The 22539-nt window shown below is 41.2% G+C and overlaps 2 protein-coding genes across 2 annotated transcripts in view; both read left to right on the forward strand.

The window, feature by feature from the left end:
* The window catches only part of LOC139374424 (solute carrier family 45 member 3-like), a 68465-nt gene extending 61379 nt beyond the window's left edge, over window positions 1-7086 (forward strand). Inside the window, exons 4-5 of the mRNA XM_071115475.1 lie at window positions 879-1144; window positions 6450-7086. Coding sequence (XP_070971576.1) covers window positions 879-1144; window positions 6450-6893 — 710 coding nt within the window. The 3' untranslated portion in view covers window positions 6894-7086. The remainder of the gene's footprint in view (window positions 1-878; window positions 1145-6449) is intronic.
* A 2664-nt stretch (window positions 7087-9750) lies between these two features.
* LOC139374433 (fibroblast growth factor 6-like) lies at window positions 9751-22191 on the forward strand. The gene is made up of 3 exons (XM_071115478.1): window positions 9751-12951; window positions 13484-13587; window positions 18309-22191. The coding sequence occupies exons 1-3, from the start codon at window positions 12642-12644 to the stop codon at window positions 18483-18485; spliced, it is 591 nt and encodes a 196-aa protein (XP_070971579.1). The 5' UTR covers window positions 9751-12641; the 3' UTR covers window positions 18486-22191.
* Window positions 22192-22539: the final 348 nt, after the last annotated feature.

Raw genomic sequence — 22539 nt, forward strand, 5'->3', positions numbered from 1 at the left:
GTTTGCTGGTAGGGATATCCTTGTCTCATCGCGCACCAGCGACTCATGGCCGTGCGCAGTGTGCGCTAACGAAGGTAGCCAGTGTTTCCTCCGACACATTGGTGCGCTGTGTTAAGAAGCAGTGCGGCTTGTTTGGGTTGTGTTTCGGAGGACGCATGGCTTTCGACCTTCGTCTCTCCCGAGCCCGTACGGGAGTTGTAGCGATGAGACAAGATAGTAATTACTAACAATTGGATACCATGAAATTGGGGAGAAAAGGGGGTAAACAAAAATACAAAAATAAATAGAATAATGAAGAATTACTGTAACCAATAACCATTTTTTATATGTATATATTTTTTTATTTAACCTTTATCTAACTAGGCAAGTCAGTCAAGAACATCTTCTTATTTACATGACGGCCTACCAAAAGGCAAAAGGCCTCCTGCGGGGACGGGGGCCTGGGATTAAAAATAAAATAAAGAAAATATAAATATAGGACAAAACACACATCACAACAAGAGAGACACTATCGCGCACCAGCGCAACACTACATAAAGAGAGGCCTAAGATAACAACATAGCAAGGCAGCAACACATGACAACACAGCATGGTAGCAACACAACATGACAACAACAAGGTAGCAACACAACATGGTAGCAGCACAAAACATGGTACAAACATTATTGGGCACAGACAACAGCACAGGGCAAGGGCAAGAAGGTAGAGACAACAATACATCACACAAAGCAGCCACAACTGTCAGTAAGTGTCCATGATTGAGTCTTTGAATGCAGAGATTGAGATAAAACTGTCCCGTTTGAGTGTTAGTGCATAGAATTAATATAACATAATAGTTTATCTTAATTTGTTGCCACAATTTCAATCCTGTCTTGCAGGCATCCGTATGGGCAGCCTGGGCCTGTTCTTTCAGTGTGCTACCTCAACCGTCTTCTCCCTGCTCATGAGCCGACTGGTTCGCCATTTTGGCTCGCGCCGGGTCTACCTGAGCAGCATGGTGAGCTTCACCATCTCTGCCCTGGTCATATGTATGTCCAAGAGCGTGGTCCTGGTCAGCCTGATGTCAGCTCTGACAGGCTTTGCCTATGCCACGCTGCAGACGCTGCCCTACACCCTCACATGTCACTACCACAAGGAAATGGAGGTAAGGACCGAAAGGCACACTTACATACAGGACTCTGCACTGTGAATAGTGTATATGGGTCTTTCTATAAATTAGGGTACCAGTGAGGATTTCTTACAATTAACAGCTTGTTACAGCTGTTGATAAGTCATTGATAATGCCTTTTTCCTGTTATTACATTGATATAAGGGGGGTCATAGCTATATTCAATCAAATTAACAAGTTGATTTAAAACCTATGTTTTACCCTTTATCATTGTTGGTGTCTTGACAGATTTGCCCAAAATCATGTGACATAAAACATAACATTTCTGTTCTTGCATTTATGGCAATGTAAGTTGTTCTTATATATGTTAAGGATTAGTCGGTTAAATTAGACATTGAACTTGAACCCTGTAAGAATCCTGGATCGAGCTGTCGGAACATGCAGTGTAAGTACAGGTACATTTAGGGTCTCCTTATGTTACTGGTATTCATGGGCACACAAATTCAAAATAATGTATGCATTGCAAAATCGAATGCTTCTAACCGATAAAGAGTCACCTTACCTTGATAGTTAACACCTAAATTGATACTGTCATTAACGTAGTTCTTCAATAATTATGCACAATACTTATTAGATGAGCATTTGGTGTCCAGCTGATTAGTTATGCCGTGATATTTTCACACATAATCTGATCCAGGAAGGAATTTTACAAATGACAGTCAAGTGAGGAACAGCTGTTGTGATAGCACATGCCATGCAACAGCTCAAGTGCTGGAAAAAGAAATGCAAGGAATGTCCAGAATATTTTGGTGTCTCGTTCATTTCACCGGTGAAGACCGTTGTGCCTGGATCCACTGTTGGATCTAATATCCCTAGCGAATTGATGTTGATAATCTGTTGTTGACTGCTTGATTTCCAGCAGGGTCTCCTTAGATTTAAGAGAAAGAATCAAGGTAATGAGTTCATGTTTTTGTGCCTCGGATTGGACACAGTCTACAATTGTGTGCAACAACCAACGCTCTTCTATGAATGATTTAAGATATAATGAAAACAAATGACATAGCCTAGTGGGCTTATTCACAATATAACCTGGTAAATAAATAACATGACAAAAGCATTTTGTTTTCCATGTTAGACCTGCAATTTTAAAGAAGTAGCTTGAAGTAACTTGAAGTAGCTTACTTGAACTGGGAGCTCAGAAATTCAAGTACTGGAATCAGCCTACCTTGAAAATCAGACATGTCCTCAATTTGGTAAAAAGTTATTGTAGCCAATTTATGTTCTCCTGCTCCCTTATACATTTTTGTGAGAGATGTGGCCACTCGTTTATTTCCCTCCACTTCAATTGAAGGGTGTTGCGCTACTCTGTTGCTGTAAAACCACATGCGGTTATTATGAGGACGACATCTAATCTTGGCTTTCCATACAAATCCTTCCATTAGAAAAGGAACCTGTTTTTTGGTCACTTTCTCATTACTTAAACAGTGATGGTGAGATGAACGCTAAAGCTATTCATTACTTTGTGGGACTCTGTCGGCCCAAAAATCGCCATGCATGGATCCAGTCTATTCAAATCAGGAATTGTCCTAATTATTCACACATATTTTATAATGTAATAATACTTTGAATATCAATGCATTGGCAAGGCCTAAAATATAAATTATTCTGCAAGAGGTAATGACCACTTTTTTGCATGCTATTTGGGGGGAGGAGTGGTTCTACAGTGGGGCAGAAAAGTATTTAGTCAGCCACCAATTCATTAAAAATCCTACAATGTGATTTTTACAGGCCTCTCATCTTTTTAAGTGGGAGAACTTGCACAATTGGTGGCTGACTAAATACTTTTTTGCCCCACTGTATATTAAACCCTGTATGTACAAAAAGTCCCTGAAAGTCCTTGAATTTGACTTGTATGAACCCTACTGAAAGGATGTATAGTCCCAGACCTATGTTGTTGTGTAGGTGGAGTCATGAACTGGCTCAAAGTTCGTAACAAAAAATAGGGAGACAACGTAGAGATAAGGAATAACAATATATTAATTCATTAACTAATATATTAATTAACTGAACTAAATACAATTAACAATGGTGTGTGTGTAGTCAGTAGTGTAAGTGAGTGGTTGCGTGCATAAATGTGATAATGAGGGGTATTGAAAAGGTGCCAAAGCAAACAAAACAGCCACAACCAAAATCTAACAGTGTCTGCATGGAGAGAGTCTCCTCAATGAATGGGGAAGAGGTGTATTTATCCCGGAACACAGCCTCCCAGCTCTACCCACCGGCATCCTATTAAGGAAAACAAGAGCAAAGAGAGAGAATTTGGCAGACAGAGTGGGAGGGTCATCACACCCCCCCATAAAACTGGGGACCAACAAGGACCCCGGAACATCATACCAGTCACAAACAAAATATTGCCCTGGATCCTAATAGAAGACCCAGCCTGCGTCCCAAATGACGCAGCCTGCGTCTCAAATCCATGGGGGTACATGTTCAAACTTCCATGGGGAAAATAAATTCTTATTTTCAATGATGGCCTAGGAACTGTGGGTTAACTGCCTGTTCAGGGGCAGAACGACAGATTTGTACCTTGTCAGCTCGGGGGTTTGAACTGGCAACCTTACTAGTCCAACGTTCTATCCACTAGGCTACCCTGTCGCCCTTTAATTGACAGGTGTAACAAGTTTTGATGAACTCAGAAACATTCCCTCTTTAACCTAGGCCAAAGACATTTCTTAATATGCGATTGTAGGTTTTCCTCACACCCATATGTCCAGCAACGTCGTTGTGGGAAGTTGTCAACACCAACTCACGAAGCTTAACTGGTACAACAACCTGACTAATAGCCTCCCACAAAACTACCACCATGACACCCACTTTCTCATCAGGACATCTTCTTGGAGAAAATAGCCATGGGCGACACCTCCCAACTGTTCCACATGCACAATTTGGTAACGCAACTCTTCTAATGTGGGGTCAACCCGTTGCTCCTTGATTACATCGGAGCGGGGTACAGATAATAGGATAACAAGGAAAGTAGTGACAGATTTCTTTGTGCCATTCTTGTTAGCCGGCACAGTGACCAGGTTGCCACGGCTCATAGAACACGTCACACGCAGAGAACACTTCTGAGAAACTCTGCGCACTCATCAGGAATCCCTACAAATGACAGCTTAGCGGAAATCACTAGAGATGGAAACACAACAGGTCATACACGCTCACTAGCCAAGTTACTCCCAAGGATAATGTCAATACCCTCAATAGGCAACGAAGGGTGCACCCCCACAACAACCTCACCTTTCACCAGTCCACAATCCAACATCAGTTTATGCAATGGAACTGACAGAGTTCAAACCTATTCCCCTAATTAAAACACTATTCCCCAAATCAGTCTCAGCAGAGAAGGGTAACAGACTCCAACACAAACGACTCAGAGGCACCTGTGTCTCTCAGGATCCTCACTGGCGCTAGGTCGTTACTTCCTAACAGACACAAAACCGTTCGTAATGAAAGGTAAATAGTCTGGGTCAATATGGACTTTCACATGCCCCTGGGCATGAGACAGTGTGTCCGGAGTGAACTGATGTGGGACAGGCACTGCTAACGCCTTAGGCTTAGATTTAACTTAAGCGCAAGTACTGAATTTACCCTGAGCCCTGAGAACCGGACATTTGTTTTTCCAATGACCTGAACCCTGACAGTGACACTTGACCAAAGTCAGCTTTACCACAGGAGTCAGGTTCAACCCCAGTTGAATGAAACTCTGCCCTTGCACCAGAGTATCTCGGTGAGCGAAGCCCAAATCTTGCTGAACGCCCCCACTCACTCCGAATACAGGGCTCTGCAAAGACACTTGAGTCAAAACACTCATCCACCAAAACCGCAGCTTCATCGACAGCCTTTACTTTTCATTCGTTAATGTACGTGGCTATACGATCATGGATTGTGTCCTTAAATTAATCAAATCACACAGCCCTTGGAAAGTCATAACTGCAGAGGCGGAACACCAGCGATTAAACTGTGAAGATAACTCACACAAACTCAACATGAGTCGGTCGATCATCCCTTTTTAAAGTTCTAAATCGTTGGCGGTAAGCCTCAGGAACCAATTCGTAAATCTATAACAGCCATTTTACCCTTATAACACTAAGAGCTGAATATGCTTCCTGCTCTTTACCATTCAACACACACTGCAACATTAAAGTGCGGTCAGAATCAGGCTAACTCTTAACGTCAGCAACACGCTCAAACAACTAAAATAATGTCTCAGGGTCCTTCTCATTAAATTTTGGCAACTAAGTTTCCAACAATATCAAATGTATCCGGGGCACGACCGAAAGAGGAGCGACCCCTAGGTGAATCTGGGTCACCTTCCCAGAGCACACTCTCCCCTGAGAGCTTTCCTTCCCTAACCAACTCTAGCCGCTTTTGTTGCAGCTTGATTTTAGCATGCTCCAAATCCTGTTTAAATTCCAATTCCTTTTCATACTCTATCTGTAACAGAAACAGTTCTTTCTGCTGTTCAAAAAGAAGACTACTAGGGCTAACAGATGGAGCAGCTATTGTAACGAAACGGGGAGATGGTGAGTCCTCAGCAGGAGGATATTTACTCAACATTTTTGGATCCCAATGTCACACATTGGCCCCATTATTTATAGAAAGACCCATATGGGATCATATTCTAACCCTGATACATTTTTGTTGACTTCTTTCGACGCTATAGGAGTCAACAGCCATGTATCGGCTGAGTCAACAGCCATGTATCGGCTGAGTCAACAGCCATGTATCGGCTGAGTCAACAGCCATGTATCGGCTGAGTCAACAGCCATGTATCGGCTGAGTCAACAGCCATGTATCGGCTGAGTCAACAGCCATGTATCGGCTGAGTCAACAGCCATGTATCGGCTGAGTCAACAGCCATGTATCGGCTGAGTCAACAGCCATGTATCGGCTGAGTCAACAGCCATGTATCGGCTGAGTCAACAGCCATGTATCGGCTGAGTCAACAGCCATGTATCGGCTGAGTCAACAGCCATGTATCGGCTGAGTCAACAGCCATGTATCGGCTGAGTCAACAGCCATGTATCGGCTGAGTCAACAGCCATGTATCGGCTGAGTCAACAGCCATGTATCGGCTGAGTCAACAGCCATGTATCGGCTGAGTCAACAGCCATGTATCTTACTCATATTCCAATACAAAACAAACGCTCACATCTTGCGCATAATTTTTCTAGCTCTCTCCTGACACATATTCATATCTAGCCCTACACACACAAACTCCCTTGCACACACTGCCTAGGCCTAGACTGTATATTGAATGTACTTGTATCTCCTTGCATTTCAGGTTTACATGCCAAATAAGAAAACCAAAAACATGCTTAAGAACGGGATTGCGGTCAAGCGGGACTCGATCACTCATTTGACAGCCATGGACGAGGAGGGGGGGCTGACCCACAAACTGGGGGACACCAAAGGGCATGCCATCTTCAGCCAGGAAGACTCAGACTACTACCCCCCTCCCCACGGCCAGAATGGATCGTCCCTCAGCGCCACAGCCCCCGAGCAGGATGAACCGGAGGGCTACGAGAAGCGCGGTGTAGGGTTGGACTTTGCCATCCTGGACAGCACCTTCCTCCTCTCTCAGGTCTTTCCCACTCTTTTCATGGGCATGATTGTTCAGTTCACAAAGTCCGTCACTGCCTATATGGCCTCCTCCGCCATCTTCGGCATCATCGCCATTTATCTGGCCAACCAGATCATCTTTGACCAAAAGGACCTCAATAGCTGAAAGATTCAGTAACCAGGAGTGAAGGAATGCACGACTGCTTCCAGCATGCAACACTCCAGTGTCATCGCTGGCCGTTGCTATGGCTTTACCAACACATTGCAATGAGGCAGCCTGTCTGTACGTTTGTATGTATGTGTGCTGCAGAATTAAAAGAAAATGTAAACCTGTGACAATTGTTACCTCCAGAGATTACTGCAGGCAGTTACTATGGCTACAAGAGAGAGAGAGAGAGAGAGAGACTGGCTGGCATTAGCTGGTCTGTTGACACTGTCTGTGTACTTAAGAGTGTTTCTCACCTTGTTCCCCTCAGTCACATAGAAGACTGCTCAGATAGGTACCTTCACCTTCTCCTCAGGTACAACTAGCTACACAGCTTGATCAGACTCCATCAGACCGTAGACAACTGAAATGATGTATTACCATTTTACTCTCATCTATGTGTGAAGTGGTGGAGTTTGTCAATGCTATATCTTTAAAATAGTCTGCTTTTAGTCGAAGTCAACAGGAGATTATTGGTCAGTTCTCATGCAGACTGGCCGCGGGAGATAGGAACAAGTTAATCTGGAGAGCCCATTACCTGCTTGGGAAAGAATTTCTGTCTGTTTGTTGTTATCAGCCAGGTTGAAATATTGGGAATGTTAAGTGTCACTGGCCCCTAGTGTTGGATGTTTTTTGGGAATTAACAGGTTTATCATATATATTTTGTATATGAATACAGTACATATATGTATATCCCTATGGGAATGTATTATGCAACCTGTTTGGTAGAGGTCATCTATGAGGTAATCTGTGTAACTGCATTGTTGTTAGGATGAAGTGGTTCAAAGCTTTCATTGGAATTTCTTTCTCCCTCTTTTCAAGAAATATCAGACAATGCCATTTAGTGCCATTCATTACATAATCTCTACTGCCATTATCATCCCATGTTCAACCTCATGACAATCTAGGAAAGTAAATGAGGTGAATTATCCAACACTTTAAAAATCCAGGTACACTTATTTTCGGAACTCCATTAATATTCCCATGAGCAAAATACCAAAAAGTCATACTAGCAACACTGCAGTGATACTGTGAACTGGGTTCCTGAAAACAGTTTTGGTATGATGACAGTTCTCTGTGTTCTGTTAAATTGTTTATACTTTGCTCTGTGTACCATAAGTGTGTGTGTGTGCGTGTGTGTGTGTGTGTGTGCGTGCGTGCGTGCGAGAGAGAGAGAGAAAATTTCAAAGTGCAAGTGTGAGTGCCGTGAAGAGAGCAGGGCAACATGGTATGACTTTGGATAAGTGCATTCTCTCCTCACCTAAGAGAATACTGCAGTCTTTCTATATCTCATCTGTTACTGTATATTTAAATAATAGTTTGCATTTTAGCAGACACTCTTACCCAGAGTGACTTAAAGTAAGTAGTGATTGAGTGCATACATTTTCATAATCAAAATATAATAACCAAACATCGTTGCATAAATGGACTATTAAATTATGAGGTTGCTAAATACAGTTGGCACTATTGGATATACAGTGCATTCGGAAAGTATTCAGACCCTTGACTTTTTCCACATTTTGTTACGTTACATCCTTATTCTAAAATGTATTGAATTGTTTTTTCCTCTCATCAATCTACACGCAATACCCCATAATGACAAATGACAAAACGTATTAAAAATATTTTTACAAATGTAAATATCACATTAATATAAGTATTCAGCCCCTTAACTCAGTACTTTGTTGAAGCATATTTGGCAGTGATTACAGCCTTGAGTCTTCTTGGGTATGACGCTACAAGCTTGACACATCTGTATTTGGGCAGTTTCTCACATTTCTCTCTGCAGATCCTCCCAAGCTCTGTCAGGTTGGATGGTTGGATGGAGAGCGTTTCTGCACAGCTAGATGTTCAATCGGGTTTAAGTCCGGGCTCTGGCTGGGCCACTCAAGAACATTCAGAGTCTTGTCTGGAAGCCACTCCTGCGTTGTCTTGGCTGTGTGCTTAGGGTTGTTGTCCCAGTCTGAGGTCCTGAGCGCTCTGTACTTTGCTCCGTTCATCTTTCCCTCGATCCTCACTAGTCTCCCAGTCCCTGCCGCTGATAAACATCTCCAAAGCAAGATGCTGCCACTACCATACTTCACTGTAGGGATGGTGCCAGGTTTCCCTCAGACGTGATGCTTGGCCTTCAGGCCAAAGAGTTCAATCTTGGTTTCATCAGACCAGAGAATCTCGTTTCTCATGGTCTGAGAGTCTTTAGGTGCCTATTGGCAAACTCCAAGCGGGCTGTCATGTGCCTTTTACTGAGGAATGGCTTCCGTCTGGCCACTCTACCATAAAGGCCTGATTGGTGGAGTGCTGCAGAGATGGTTGTCCTTCTGGAGGTTCTCCCCTCTCCACAGAGGACCTCTGAAGCTCTCTCAGAGTGAACATCGGGTTCTTGGTCACCTCCCTGACCAAGGCCCTTCTCCCTCGATGGCTCAGTTTGGCCAGGCGGCCAGCTCTGGGAAGAGTCTTGGTGGTTCCAAACTTTTTCATTTAATAATGATGGAGGCCACTGTGCTCTTGGGGACCTTCAATGGTGCAGACATTTTTTGGTAACCTTCCCGAGATCTGTGCCTCAACACAAATCTGTCTCGGAGCTCTACGGACAATTCCTTCGACCTCATGACTTGGTTTTTGCTCTGGCATGCACTGTCAACTGTGGGACCTTATATAGACAGGTGTGTGCCTTTCCAAATCATGTCCAATCAATTGAATATAGCACAGGTGGATTCCAATCAAGTTGTAGAAACATCTCAAGGATGATCAATGGAAACAGGATGCACCTGAGCTCAATTTCGAGTCTCATAGCAAAGTTTCTGTAAACATACACTACCGTTTAAAAGTTTGGGGTCACTGAGAAATGTCCTTGTTTTTGAAAGAAAAGCAAAAAAATTGGTCCATTAAAATAACATAAAATTGATCAGAAATACAGTGTAGACATTGTTAATGTTGTAAATGACAATTGTTGTTGGAAACGGCTGACTTTTAATGGAATATCTACATAGAAGTACAGAGGTCTATTATCAGCAACCATCACTCCTGTGTTCCAATGGCACATTGTGTTAGCTAATAAAAGTTTATCATTTTAAAAGGCTAATTGATCATTAGAAAACTCTTTTGCAATTATGTTAGCACAGCTGAAAACTGTTGTGCTGGCCTTCTTTAGACTAGTTGAGTATCTGGAGCATCAGCATTTGTGGTTTCGATTACAAGTTCAACATGGCTAGAAACAAATAGCTTTCTTCTGAAACTCGTCAGTCTATTCTTGTTCTGAGAAGTGAAGGCTATTCCATGCGAGAAATTGCCAAGAAACTGAATATCTTGTACAACGCTGTGTACTACTCCCTTCACAGAACAGCGCAAACTGGCTCTAACCAGAATAGAGAGAGTGGGAGGCCCCGGTGCACAACTGAGCAAGAGGACAAGTACATTAAAGTGTCTAGTTTGAAAAACAGATGCCTCACAAGTCCACAACTGGCAGCTTCATTAAATAGTACCCGCAAAACACCAGTCTCAACGTCAACAGTGACGAGGCGACTCCTGGATGCTGGCCTTCTAGGCAGAGTTGCAAAGAAAAAGCCATATATCAGACTGGCCAATAAAAAGTAAAGATGAAGATGGGCAAAAGAATACAGACACTGGTTAACTTTTTCAAAATAACAGATTTACTTTTTGGAAATTCCCCCCACACTCAGAAAATACTCATCTGAGTTACTGTAGAACATAAGGACATACTGCCAGACCGCTTGGAAAAATAAGTCAATTTTGCAAGTGCCTCTATTAAAAATGTCTGTATTTTTTGTACATATGTCGGTAGTTATTGTTCTTTTTAAAATCATAAGCACATATTAAAGTATTTTGCCTTCTTTTCATTCCATCTGTCAAAGGTGTAAGGTGCAAAAGCTATTTCTGTGAAAAAATGATAAATGATTATTTAGTATAGATGTGGTATAAAGACATCTTCTGCTCTATAATTTATTGGGATATTCTTCCATCCCACTCTTTCATCATTGGCTGCTTACTTTCAGATAGTTTATTGATCTCGACTGCTGTCACAAAGTTAATGATTTCCTGGTTGATCCTGCAGAATAGTACACTCATGATATTTAAAAATATGGTTTTGTTTGCTTTAAAGTTAAATATATATATATATTCATTCCTCCTGACCATTTCCTGTATTAGTTCTGGTTTTAAAAGAGCAACTTTGCTGAATGTGCATTTCCTGATGATGACTAATGCCTGTGCAGAATATGGTAAACGCATCGTGTATCATTATTTATTTGTAAATAGGAAGTAGTCAATACTGTTGCATCTGGGTCAATTATAACCATTGTTCCTCTGTTTTGAGTTCCCCCCATATTTAGTTTTGTTGATATTTCATAGACATAAGTAACCATTGAATTTCAACAAGTTAGCAAATGTTTTGGTCCTTTATTTGTCCAAATGTCCAGTGTTTGGGTTAGTTGTGCTTCATGATAGCAAGTGCCAAGGATCTTCACATTGGGCCTATTTGCCGATGACTGTATGATTGTGAATCTGCTATTATGTCCTCAGTTTTCACTGATGCTCCGAATGTGTTGTCCTTGGTATTTTCAGCCTTCATAGAAATCGAATCATTTTTATTATAAATCCAGATTGGATATCAATGTACAGTCATCAAATATATTTGTATACAAATAAATGTATTGCATTGTAAAATGCTTGTCTGAGATGTTGTATGTCACTAAGAACAACTTTGTACAGTTTGTGAAAATGATTTGAACTATGGTCAATGGTGGTTGCGTATGAAGCACAGTTATTAAAACCTTTGGAAATAGCGCCTTCCATCGGAATTTCCAACCAAATGGATGACATGTGTTAAGGGGTCCGGTGGAAGCGCGCAACTGTATATAATCAATTGACGTATAGGCAGGCATGCTCCGTGGTGGCATTAAAAAGAAAATATGATACGCTTTTATGTTTAAGGCAAGGGGAAGGAATAGGCTATGAGAGACGTTTCGGGGTAACCGAATTGCGCAGTAGGCCTAGCCTTAATTAACAAGCAGCATTGGATGTGGCCTGCAAGGGTGCCATTGCTCTCCGGTGACAAGTGGACTGTTTTTACACCTTCCTTCTAAATAAGGAAACAGCCTGTCAGACATTTGACCACCGACCCAATTTGGGAGCTGCCAAAGTGTCCATCATGTCCCGCAGTTGCTTAACGCCACCCAATGAGGTCTCTCCCTTCCTTGGTTTCACGGGCGCTGTGACAGTGTTCCGTTGAACTCTCCACAGACAAGGCACTGCAGTTCAGCGACTCTTTTCTTGCTTGCTCGCAACTTCACTCTCTCCATCCTCGGCCCTTGTATTGTTCGACTGGGCAGCGGTGAAGTCAGCATGACGTCATCTAGATATGCGATAGCCTGGCAAGGTGAAACAGAGTTTTGGTGAGTGGTTTTCTCCACGGCCTGCGTTGCCTACAGAGAGAGAGAGGCGCGGAGCTGCAAAACATGGTAATCATCACCGCCACCACCTCAAGCTCTGCCGCGCACTCTCCTATTTCTACCCCTCTGCACCGGGGCTCTCGTTTCATACCCAGAGTTCAGACTTGCGTTCCAAAAATAATCCACTGCCAGCATGCCGAAGGAAGAAAAACAAGAAGAGTGGTATTTTTAGGGCCATTAATTTTGACCACGTGCCCCGAAGGTAAACCGGAAGGCCATTGCGCAAAGGCTCCTCATCAGTATGTCCTACGAGGCCAGCACGCACTGGACGTTGACTGCGATTGTTCTCTTGGGGTACCTAGTCGGGATTGTGTCATCATATCCTATTCCAAGCAGGACAAATGCAACTTTATTGGAGAAAAGATGGGAGACCCTCTTCTCCCGCTCCATTCTGGGCATCTCGGGGGAGAGATCGGACCTGAACTGGGAGAGTGACTATTTGCTAGGTATCAAAAGAGTGCGGAGGCTCTACTGCAACGTGGGCATCGGGTTTCACCTCCAGGTCCTCCCAGACGGCAGGATAAATGGTGTACATAATGAAAACCAGTACAGTGAGTTGCTTCCACAGATTTTAATGCAATAGACATCACATAAAGGGGACGTCAATAATTATGCATCTAACAGAGCCGATAGCCCATATTTTGCATGATGTGTCATAAGACGCGAAGGGAACATTGGATGACTTCTAGAGCAAAGACAGATCTATTAAAAACACTATCCACCAGTGCTAAATATCTCCCTAAGCTCAAACATGACATGAATGTATGGACGTATTTAGACAACAACTTATTTTTACACTGGCTCCTACAGCGGCCCAGAAACTAACAGTCACCGACACCGCACACGTCCAAAAGGGCAATTATTACACGATAGCCTAAACTGAGCAAATATCGAAAATTGAATGTGGGAATGTATATAGAACAAAGACTCAGCATCATGCGTAGCAACCTGCAAGGTTACACTCACAGACGTAGAGCACATCCTAGCTATAGCCTAGCCTACAACCATTTCGAAACATATTTTGTGCCAATCTGATCGGATGTGTTTTTCCAATATCTAATATTTGGTATTTTGTTCAATTAGGTCTATTAGAGATCTCAACGGTAGAGCGAGGAGTGGTTAGCTTGTATGGTGTGAAAAGTGAGCTGTTTGTCGCAATGAATGGCCGAGGAAGGTTATACGGAACGGTAGGTATGCTCAGTATTACATTTATTGTCCTGCAATATCTGTTTGAATGTTTCCGCGTGGCATTTGCTATTTTGACTGATCGGGTTTTATTTGCATGTAATTTAAAGATATTGGGTGTGCCTATCTTAACATGTGCTGTGAATTATGTGATAAGACATATGCTAGTGGAATGCTATTTTGGTATTTTTGATGGTTCATTATATATATGTTTACCCTTATTATGCGTTCGTATTTAATTGTAGGCAGCAAATGAGCTAGGGGGCTGTTCATGGTCGACTTGCCTTGGGCAATAATGATGAGGTTAACAGACGCATCATTTTGTCACGCTCTGTAATATGGCCCTGCGTGCGGGGGAAAGCCCCCGACACTCCATAACCTGCCATCGTGACTTGGGACCATATGAAATTCGTCCATTAAAGATGAATATTATTTACACGTTAGGTTACATTTGTAGATTATGCCTATCACTGAAGCCCCGTTTATACCTGGTGCCAATATGGGACCTTTGTCCTGATCTTATATACATTCTGATAATATAAATGTTATATTAAAATGTGTCTTATCTGTCCACTGTGTCTGCATTGTGACCAGATTTGCTGGTCCCTTCACTTATGCAAATTATTTCACAGCTATTATTTCAAAATAATATTTCTTTATTGTAAGACACATATTGATGTAATCAGTTAATGGTGCCTCCTGTCAATGATTTTAGAGGGCAAAATAATTAGGATTGAAAATGGTTTCTCTGTCCAGATCTGTCTACACTTGTAAGATATCCAGACACAATGTGTGACTGACTACCTCCGGAGGTGGGCAGGATGATCTGACCACAATCAGATCACAATGTGTCTTTTGATTGTCTACACCTGTCTACAAACCTGTCTACAAATGTGGGCAAAATCAGAATGTGGACAATATCAGGACAAAAAAACAAATTAGAACCAGGTATAAATGGGGCTTGAGTGAAGTGCATCCTCTGACTATGGATGTTGAACAAATAGTTTTGAGTTTGGCTTGAGTTAGTCTCCAACAGGTCGATCAAGAGCTACTAGTAGCTCACTGCCCACCTGTGAGTAGCTCACCAAACAATTCTGAAACTACACTCCAAAAATATATATGCTATAATTTCAAAGATTTTACTGAGTTACAGTTCATTTAAGGAAATCAGTCAATTGAAATAAATTAATTAGGCCATAATCTATGGATTTCACATGACTGGGAATACAGATATGCCTCTGTAGGTCACAGAAAGGTAGGGGCATGGATCAGAAAACCATTCAATATATGGTGTGACCACCATTTGCCTCATGCAGCGCAACACATTGCCTTTGCATGGAGTTGATCAGGATGTGGATTGTGGCCTGTGGAATGTTGTCCAGCTCCTCTTCAATGGCTGTGCGAAGTTGCTGGATATTTTCCTGGAACTGGAACACGATGTCGTACATGTCGATCCAGAGCATCCCAAAGTGCTCAATGGGTGACATGTCTTGGGAGTATGCAGGCCATGGGAGAACTGGGACTTTTTCAGCTTCTAGGAATTGTGTACAGATACTTGCTACATGTGGCCATGCATTATCATGCTGAAACATGAGGTGATGGCGGCGGATGAATGGCATGACAATGTCCTCAGGGTATTGTCGTGGTATCTCTGTGCATTCAAATTGCCATTGATAAAATGCAATTGTGTTCGTTGTCCAGTAGCTTCTCCCTGCCCATACCATAACCTAACCAGTTATGACGCCGAACTGCAGTCAGGACAATAAGCACCCAGATTAGCTTCTCTGAGATGGTTTCTGACAGTTTGTGCAGAAATTCTTTGGTTGTGCAAACCCACAGTTTCATCAGCTGTCAGATGGCTGGTCTCAGACGATCCTACAGATGAATAAACCAGATGTGGAGGTCCAGGGCTGGCATGGTTGCATGTGGTTTGTGGTTGGAGACCTGTTGGATATACTACCAAATGTTCTAAAATGACGTTGGAGGCGGCTAATGGTAGAGAAATTAACACTCAGTTCTCTGGCAACAGCTCTGGTGGACATTCCTGCAGTCAGCATGCCAATTGCACGCTCTCTCAAAACTTGAGACATCTGTGGCATTGTGTTATGTGACAAAACTTGTTCCCAGCACAAGGTACACCTGTGTAATGATCTTACTGTTTATTCAGCTTCTTGACATGCCACACCTGTCAGGTGGATGGATTATCTAGGCAAAGGAGAAATGCTCACTAACAGGGATGTAAACAAATTAGTGCGCAACATTTGAGAGGAATAAGATTTTTATGTGTATGAAAAAATGTCTGAGATCTTTTATTTCAGCTCATGAAACATGGAACAAAGACTTTCCATGTTGCGTTTATATTTTTGTTCAGTATACATGCAATTTTCAGGTGTTCTCACAAGTATCAGACACCGCAAGCTCCCAGCTAGCCTACTATCTAATCAACGCAACATTGACATTATCCCACCCCAGGTTAGCCACTATTGGCCAAACCTAACACAATATCTGCCAATTAATTTCCAGCAATATTGCCCCTGTCTGTCTGTGGTGCGCGCGTTTGTCTATCACTCCGTGTGTAGCCAGTTGACGTGATTTTGACAGAAATACTTTCCACCAAACCTTCTCAATTAAATGTTAACTGCAAAGTAGGATTATCTGGTAGAAGTATATCATGAGTAAGTATTTGTATCTATTATGTGTTATTTGCTAACTTTGCAATTAAATGAGCAGCAGCAGTACATAACCATGCTAGACCGGCTCGTTAGATGACACATTCCTCGTTTGCTAGATGCGTAATTAAAGGGGCCAGATGCGCAATTAAAGGGGAATTACACTCGAATCAAAATGTGTTCGTTTTCTTCTAGACCCCCCCAAAATTGTCTTCTGATGTGATTTAAGCATTAACATGGACGCAGAACGTTCCAATTTAGTTGTTTCTGTATGAACAATTGTACATTTGAGAGTTAAAAACAAAAAACATCGAAAACCAGGAAAAATAAAACTGAGAAAAGATCATTTGGGAAAATATAAAACAGAATTGGAGAAAAAAAAATACAGATTTTATAGAGCCCCCTTAGAGTTGTTGATGAACTATTATTCTTCCAGGTATATTGACAGAAAACAATGCACTACTTTATCTTGTACCCCAAGGACCCAGAAAGAGTTGCAGAGAGAAGGAAAGAATGTGCCTATTTGAAAGCTAGAATTAAAAAAAAAAAATGTTTAATTAGCTCTCGAAGGTTGGAGACCACTGTATTAGGGTATCTGATGGACTTCACCAGCTCCCCGTCTTGTCGATAGTCCCAGCACATGCTATCTTTTCACAACTTATTATTGCAGAAATTGTCCGAAAAATAATACTCTGAAAAATATTATTTGTGAAATGTTTATTAGGATAGACAAATACGATTCACAATGAACAACTTGCAAGGTGAGCAAAAGAAGGTCCATGCAGCTTTCCAATTGCGCATCAATGAGCATCACCTAAAGGATACAGTTACATAGTGCATGCAATTAACAACACGTTTACATTTAAGACATACTCTGGTATTTTGGTAACTAATAAAGTATTTTTTAAACCTCTCGCTTTGGGCTGGATGTGTCAATGTGTAGTTCATGCATGCATAATCTATGATCAGAATTACTGCCTTACCTCAATTAGCCACGAAATCCCTAGTTTGAAAGTAACTGTTTTCTTGAAGCTGTGTTGTGCCATTTTCCCTACATTTCATGCAATGTAGACCAGCCCCCTAGCAATTCGAGTTTTAACCAATGAGCTTCAGCCCCTCAAGCCTTTGATTGACAGCTAGCAAGAGGACTGCCCAGTGTTATCCAATGAGGTTGCACGGCCAAGTGGACACAGTAGAGAGAGAGAGCGCAATTACATGGTGCACATGTGTGACGTAGTACGCAATTTTCAGGGACCACTTTTGGTTTGTGAGTGATACATTCAGAACTACTGGCTAAAAAGTATACAAAAGTACTAGATAATCTCTTTAATTATTGCACTAATAATTCATTGGTTAATAGGCTAATTAATTTCCCATATGGGTGAGAAATAAGTTGTACAGCAGTGCTACCTGTGTGTGATACACATTCATTGATGTTTTAAAAGGCTAGTTCACGTTTACTTATTACTACACATAAATAAGTCTATAGACCTGTAGGAGTTAGTAAACCAACATTTGTTTTTGTTCAGTTAGCTGCAGCTTAGTATTGTCTTCATCAGCACAAACTATGGGAGTGGTAGGCAAGGTCCCTGGCATGCTCCCAATAGCATGTGTAAACCCCTCCAAAACAGCAACATGCACAGTGCATTTTATGTTGTTGATATTGAGAGAGTATTATATTTCAGGATTATATCAGTCAATTTAAATGTTTTATTGTAGTTTTCAATAAAAAAGAGAACATGCTGCAATTTTGGTTAGATATCCCCTCAAGAACATACATGATAAACAATTTAGTTTATTATGAATTTTGGATGGAGCAAGATATGTGCTAGTCTTCAGACAAAGGTTTACAGGTTCTTCCATCAACCCCAAATTTGCTACAATATGTTAGTGCATGGCTCCCCTACTATACATGTGAACTAATTCTGGGTGAGGATGAAATGTATGCATGACATGTATTTTTCAGTGCATCTTGTACAACTGTATAAAACTGGGAACTGAAACTTAACTTGGCCATACTTTTTCTTTGACCTTTTCTCCTTTGTTATTTTCAGACAGTCTTCCATGATGAGTGCAAGTTCAGAGAGAGCATGCTTCCAAACAACTACAACGCCTATGAGTCTTCCGTTTACAGAGGCTCCTACATTGCTCTCAGCAAGCATGGCCGTCTGAAGAGAGGCAAAAAGGCCACCACTGCCATGACTGTGACACACTTCCTCCCCCGAATATGAGCAAAACTGGCAGGCAATAACTCACTTATTTGCACATGTGGATTGTTGTCCAGGTAACATAATACTGTATACACCAATACAAATGGACTGAAAAAGAAAGAAATACCACTATATGATAGTATTTATTCAGTCTTTATATGTATATTTCGTTAGCTTACTTTGTATTAGAACTTACGGATATGCCATTAATTGCTGCTTATTATTTTATCAGTATTATATAAGGGGTGGAGAAGCTTAATCTGTCCCCTTCACTTTGAATGGGTGCTTGCCATACATAAATGGTGGAGACCTTGCCCTGTCAGTAGATGACAGCTCATCTCAGCATCTAGAAGTGAAATGGATACTTTTTTATTACCTCAAAGCGCCATTTCCAGAATGAAATAATGTGTGCATGATATTTCTACTGAGAAGAATGCCTGTTTACTTTTAACTTTTGTCATTATCCATCAAGAACTAAAAATGTTCCATCATCTGTGTCAACATTATATCATTGTCTAGTAAGGGCAACTAGAGCACTCACCAAATATTTGTTTCCTTGCTTTGTGATGAGGGGGTGGTTGCCTTTGATTCCTACTTGTGGCTCCTTCCCTTGCATGTGAGAAACGCTCCCCTCAGTCAGAAATAGGGATGACACGCAAGTCATCACTCCCTCAGTGACTCCGGGGGGCTTTAGCCCAATTCCTAGAGGGCCAAAAGTATCTTCAGTTTATTTTCTTTCCAAATTTAGATCAGTTAAGTAATTGAGACTGTGTTGGACAGGCCGGGCCCCTCAGGAGCTCACAGCCATTGATGTGGGAAGCTAGAACTGGAGACCCACCATGCTAGGAGAACTTTGACAATCCTGTTTTTTATGAGGCTAGAGGGTTTTATGAGGCTGAGTGTGAAATGGCTGGATGTTTAGACCAGATTGAAATGTGTGTGTGTCTGGTCTGGACTAACTGGGAGACTGCTGTATCGATCGATCAAACAGTTTGATTCTTTTTTTAAACTGATGAGGGTTGAAACCTTAACTTATCTGCCGGTTTGAAAAAAAATGTTAGCACTTTTACAGTATCTCCATTTATGCAGTAAATGTTGAGCTGCATAAATAGTGCTTGTTTTCACGTTCACTCTGTAAATGAGGGTCTGCTACATTAATTTGAAAAATATGTAAATATTCCTATTACATTTTTTGAGAAGGGATCATTATTTCACGCAATTAAGATGTGCTAACAACATTTCAGGTATCACAATCTGGCTATTATGTCTAATATCTGATATTTAGATAATAATAAGGATTGTACTCATATGTACCTGTTTCTCTCTTTTATTGTTTAAACTGGTTATTAAGTTGTAAGATCTTGTGTGGAAGAAAAACAGAAGCAATGTCTCAAAGCAATTCACCAAAGGCTTACAGTAGTGATGTTTGAAGTCAATGCTTGCTTGCTCTCCTCCTCGAATACTGTACCTGAGCAGACCCCCCTTGGCCAGTTGACACTGTAAAACTCTTTGTTCAACAACAGTCTTGAGATTCCAGAAGTATCCTTCCTCTCCCACCCGAAGCCATTTTAGTACAAGGTCAGAGTCATAGACCTCTTTCACTGTGTCTAAGCACATGGTGTTCAGGTTCACCAGTATCACTTTGCCCCTTTGATGCCTCTTTGCCCTACGTTCGCTCCATTATTCCTTTATTTATTTATGAATGGTGTGTAGCTCAATGAAAACCTTGCATGAATGACATAAGGTGATTTTTAGTTGTAAGTGGTTTGATTCTGTATCTCTCTTTGACTGGTCGCCAATGAGCATGGATTTATTGGGAATGGAGTGGCATAATCTGATTTAAAGATTTACCTTTGGCTATTACAATGCTATAAGTATGTTTGGTGTGTCTGAGTAAAATACACAGGAAAGGTCATCTTTGACCTCTTTTATCAAACTTTAACTTTACGCCTGTTAAATTCTACTTCCAACACAGCATTGGTAGCCCACTGTAAAATGGATGTGAGTTGGTACTTACCCTCACACAAGTACTTACAGTAGTAAGAAGAGACGGGCTGAGGCTTGATGCAGTGTCTGGTTGTGATGGAACACAAGAAGCATCTGTGTCAAATCAAATCAAATTTTATTGGTCACATACACGTGTTTAGCAGATGTTATTGTGGGTGTAGCGAAATGCTTGTGCTTCTAGCTCCGACAGTGCAGTAATATCTCACAAGTCATATTTAACAGTTTCACAACATATACCCAAAATACACGTACATCTAAATAAGGAATGGATTAAGAATATATATACATATATGTCAGAGCAGCATTGGACTAAGATACAGTGGCATAGTATAGAGTACAGTATGAGATGGGTGATGCAATATTTACACACAATTAAAGTGACTAATATACCGTAGAATAGTATAGGGTACAGTTTACACATATGAGATGAGTAATGCAAGATACGGAGACATCATTAAAGTGGCTAGTGTTTCATTTCATTGTCAACAGTCATCATACTCCATATTTGCCACAGCCAAAGAGAAAGCAAAGTTCCAATCAGATCAATTCACCAAGCTGAAATTGTATTGATGTGCTAGCTAGGCACTATTTCCATCAAGGAGGATGGCAGACAATGAAAATATGTAACACAAAGGCTGTTTTGGATTTGGACCGTTATGAGACAAAACACGATTTTATATGGATAACTAGTAGTGCTGTTGCTTGAACAATGGTGCTCCCAGGAGATATAGCTACTGTAATATTTATGCAAGTTAAAAGTGTTGCTCAGTCTGCCAAGTAGAATCATCTCTACAGCTAGCACCAGATCAAGCCCACTTTCATTGTCACAATGGAACTGAAAAATGTCTTCACCACCACCTAGGATAATGATCAGTAATTGAGGAATGAATGAAAACAAGCTTTTCCACTGTCTTGCATGTGTTCCTCTGGGATGATAACATAGCAGGATTCATGATTTATTGAATTTGGATGGTGCAACATCTTATCTTCCATCCTTTCTTCTCCCCACAATGTCATCATAATAAGACATGCAATGTGAATGTTCATGAAGGTGAATAATATTTGTTTTGATAACAACATCCTTATCATTCTTTTTTTTCATATGGGCAACAGGACACTATCATGACAACATGCAAATACGTGAACTGAAATAGATATTTGGAAGTGTGAGAATTGTGCTTCTGTCACAATGGCTTCTCATGTCATAACTGGCACCTAGTTCAGTGTCCACCTGTTAGTCCTAACCATAGGTCTTTGTACCAAATGCTGCTTAAAGAGTGTTAGATACTCAAATGGTGTTCAAGCCTACAGTAACTTACAATACAGTGCGTTGCAGGCTCCAACTTGTGAAAAGGTGCTATGGGTGGTAGTGGATAAGGGAGTGGTGGTAGCGATTCAGTGTGTGTCCTTGTGTGTCGGCAGCCTAAGTTTGAGTTCTCACAGTTTTCTATTCCTGCACTGAGGGGAGTGTGCTTCCTTCTGAATCCCCCTCCTCTTTTTTAACATATACCTCACCTTCTGCCTTAGTTCCGATTTATTGAAATGATTGTAAATTTGTTTGAAATAACAGACTTCTCCAATCATTTGTTTCTTAAAAAATATGATGACGAGTAAGAATGCTAATATACTAAAAATGGTTTTCCTTTTATTTTTGTACGTATGTGCTGTGCACAGCAGTCAACTGTATTCCTGAATGAATAATAAAACATGTTTTATATGGGTTGTTATTGTTGTTGTTATTTTATGCCTGTGGTGTGTCAATTGTGAACTGGATTTAGAATGATTGAACCTCCTATGTGTTGATTTGGAGTATTTTATATTGAGAAGTAGGTAGGTAATACAGTACTCAAGACAACATATGCCAGCGGTTTACATGTTTCTTTGTGGCAGTTGATAAATAAATGTAACTATTTCAAGGACTATACTGCAATTCTCAACACACTCAAATTCCTTTGATATATGTGAAGCTGGGGCTCCCCCTTCTGGCAAAAATAAATATGGCCACGTTTTGGGAAGAATATGGTTCACCCCTGTGAAGGCGATTTTCAGAGAGCAGGAATGGCATATG

Source organism: Oncorhynchus clarkii, chromosome 2 (assembly GCF_045791955.1).
Source record: "Oncorhynchus clarkii lewisi isolate Uvic-CL-2024 chromosome 2, UVic_Ocla_1.0, whole genome shotgun sequence".
In the NCBI taxonomy this organism is placed as follows: domain Eukaryota; kingdom Metazoa; phylum Chordata; class Actinopteri; order Salmoniformes; family Salmonidae; genus Oncorhynchus; species Oncorhynchus clarkii.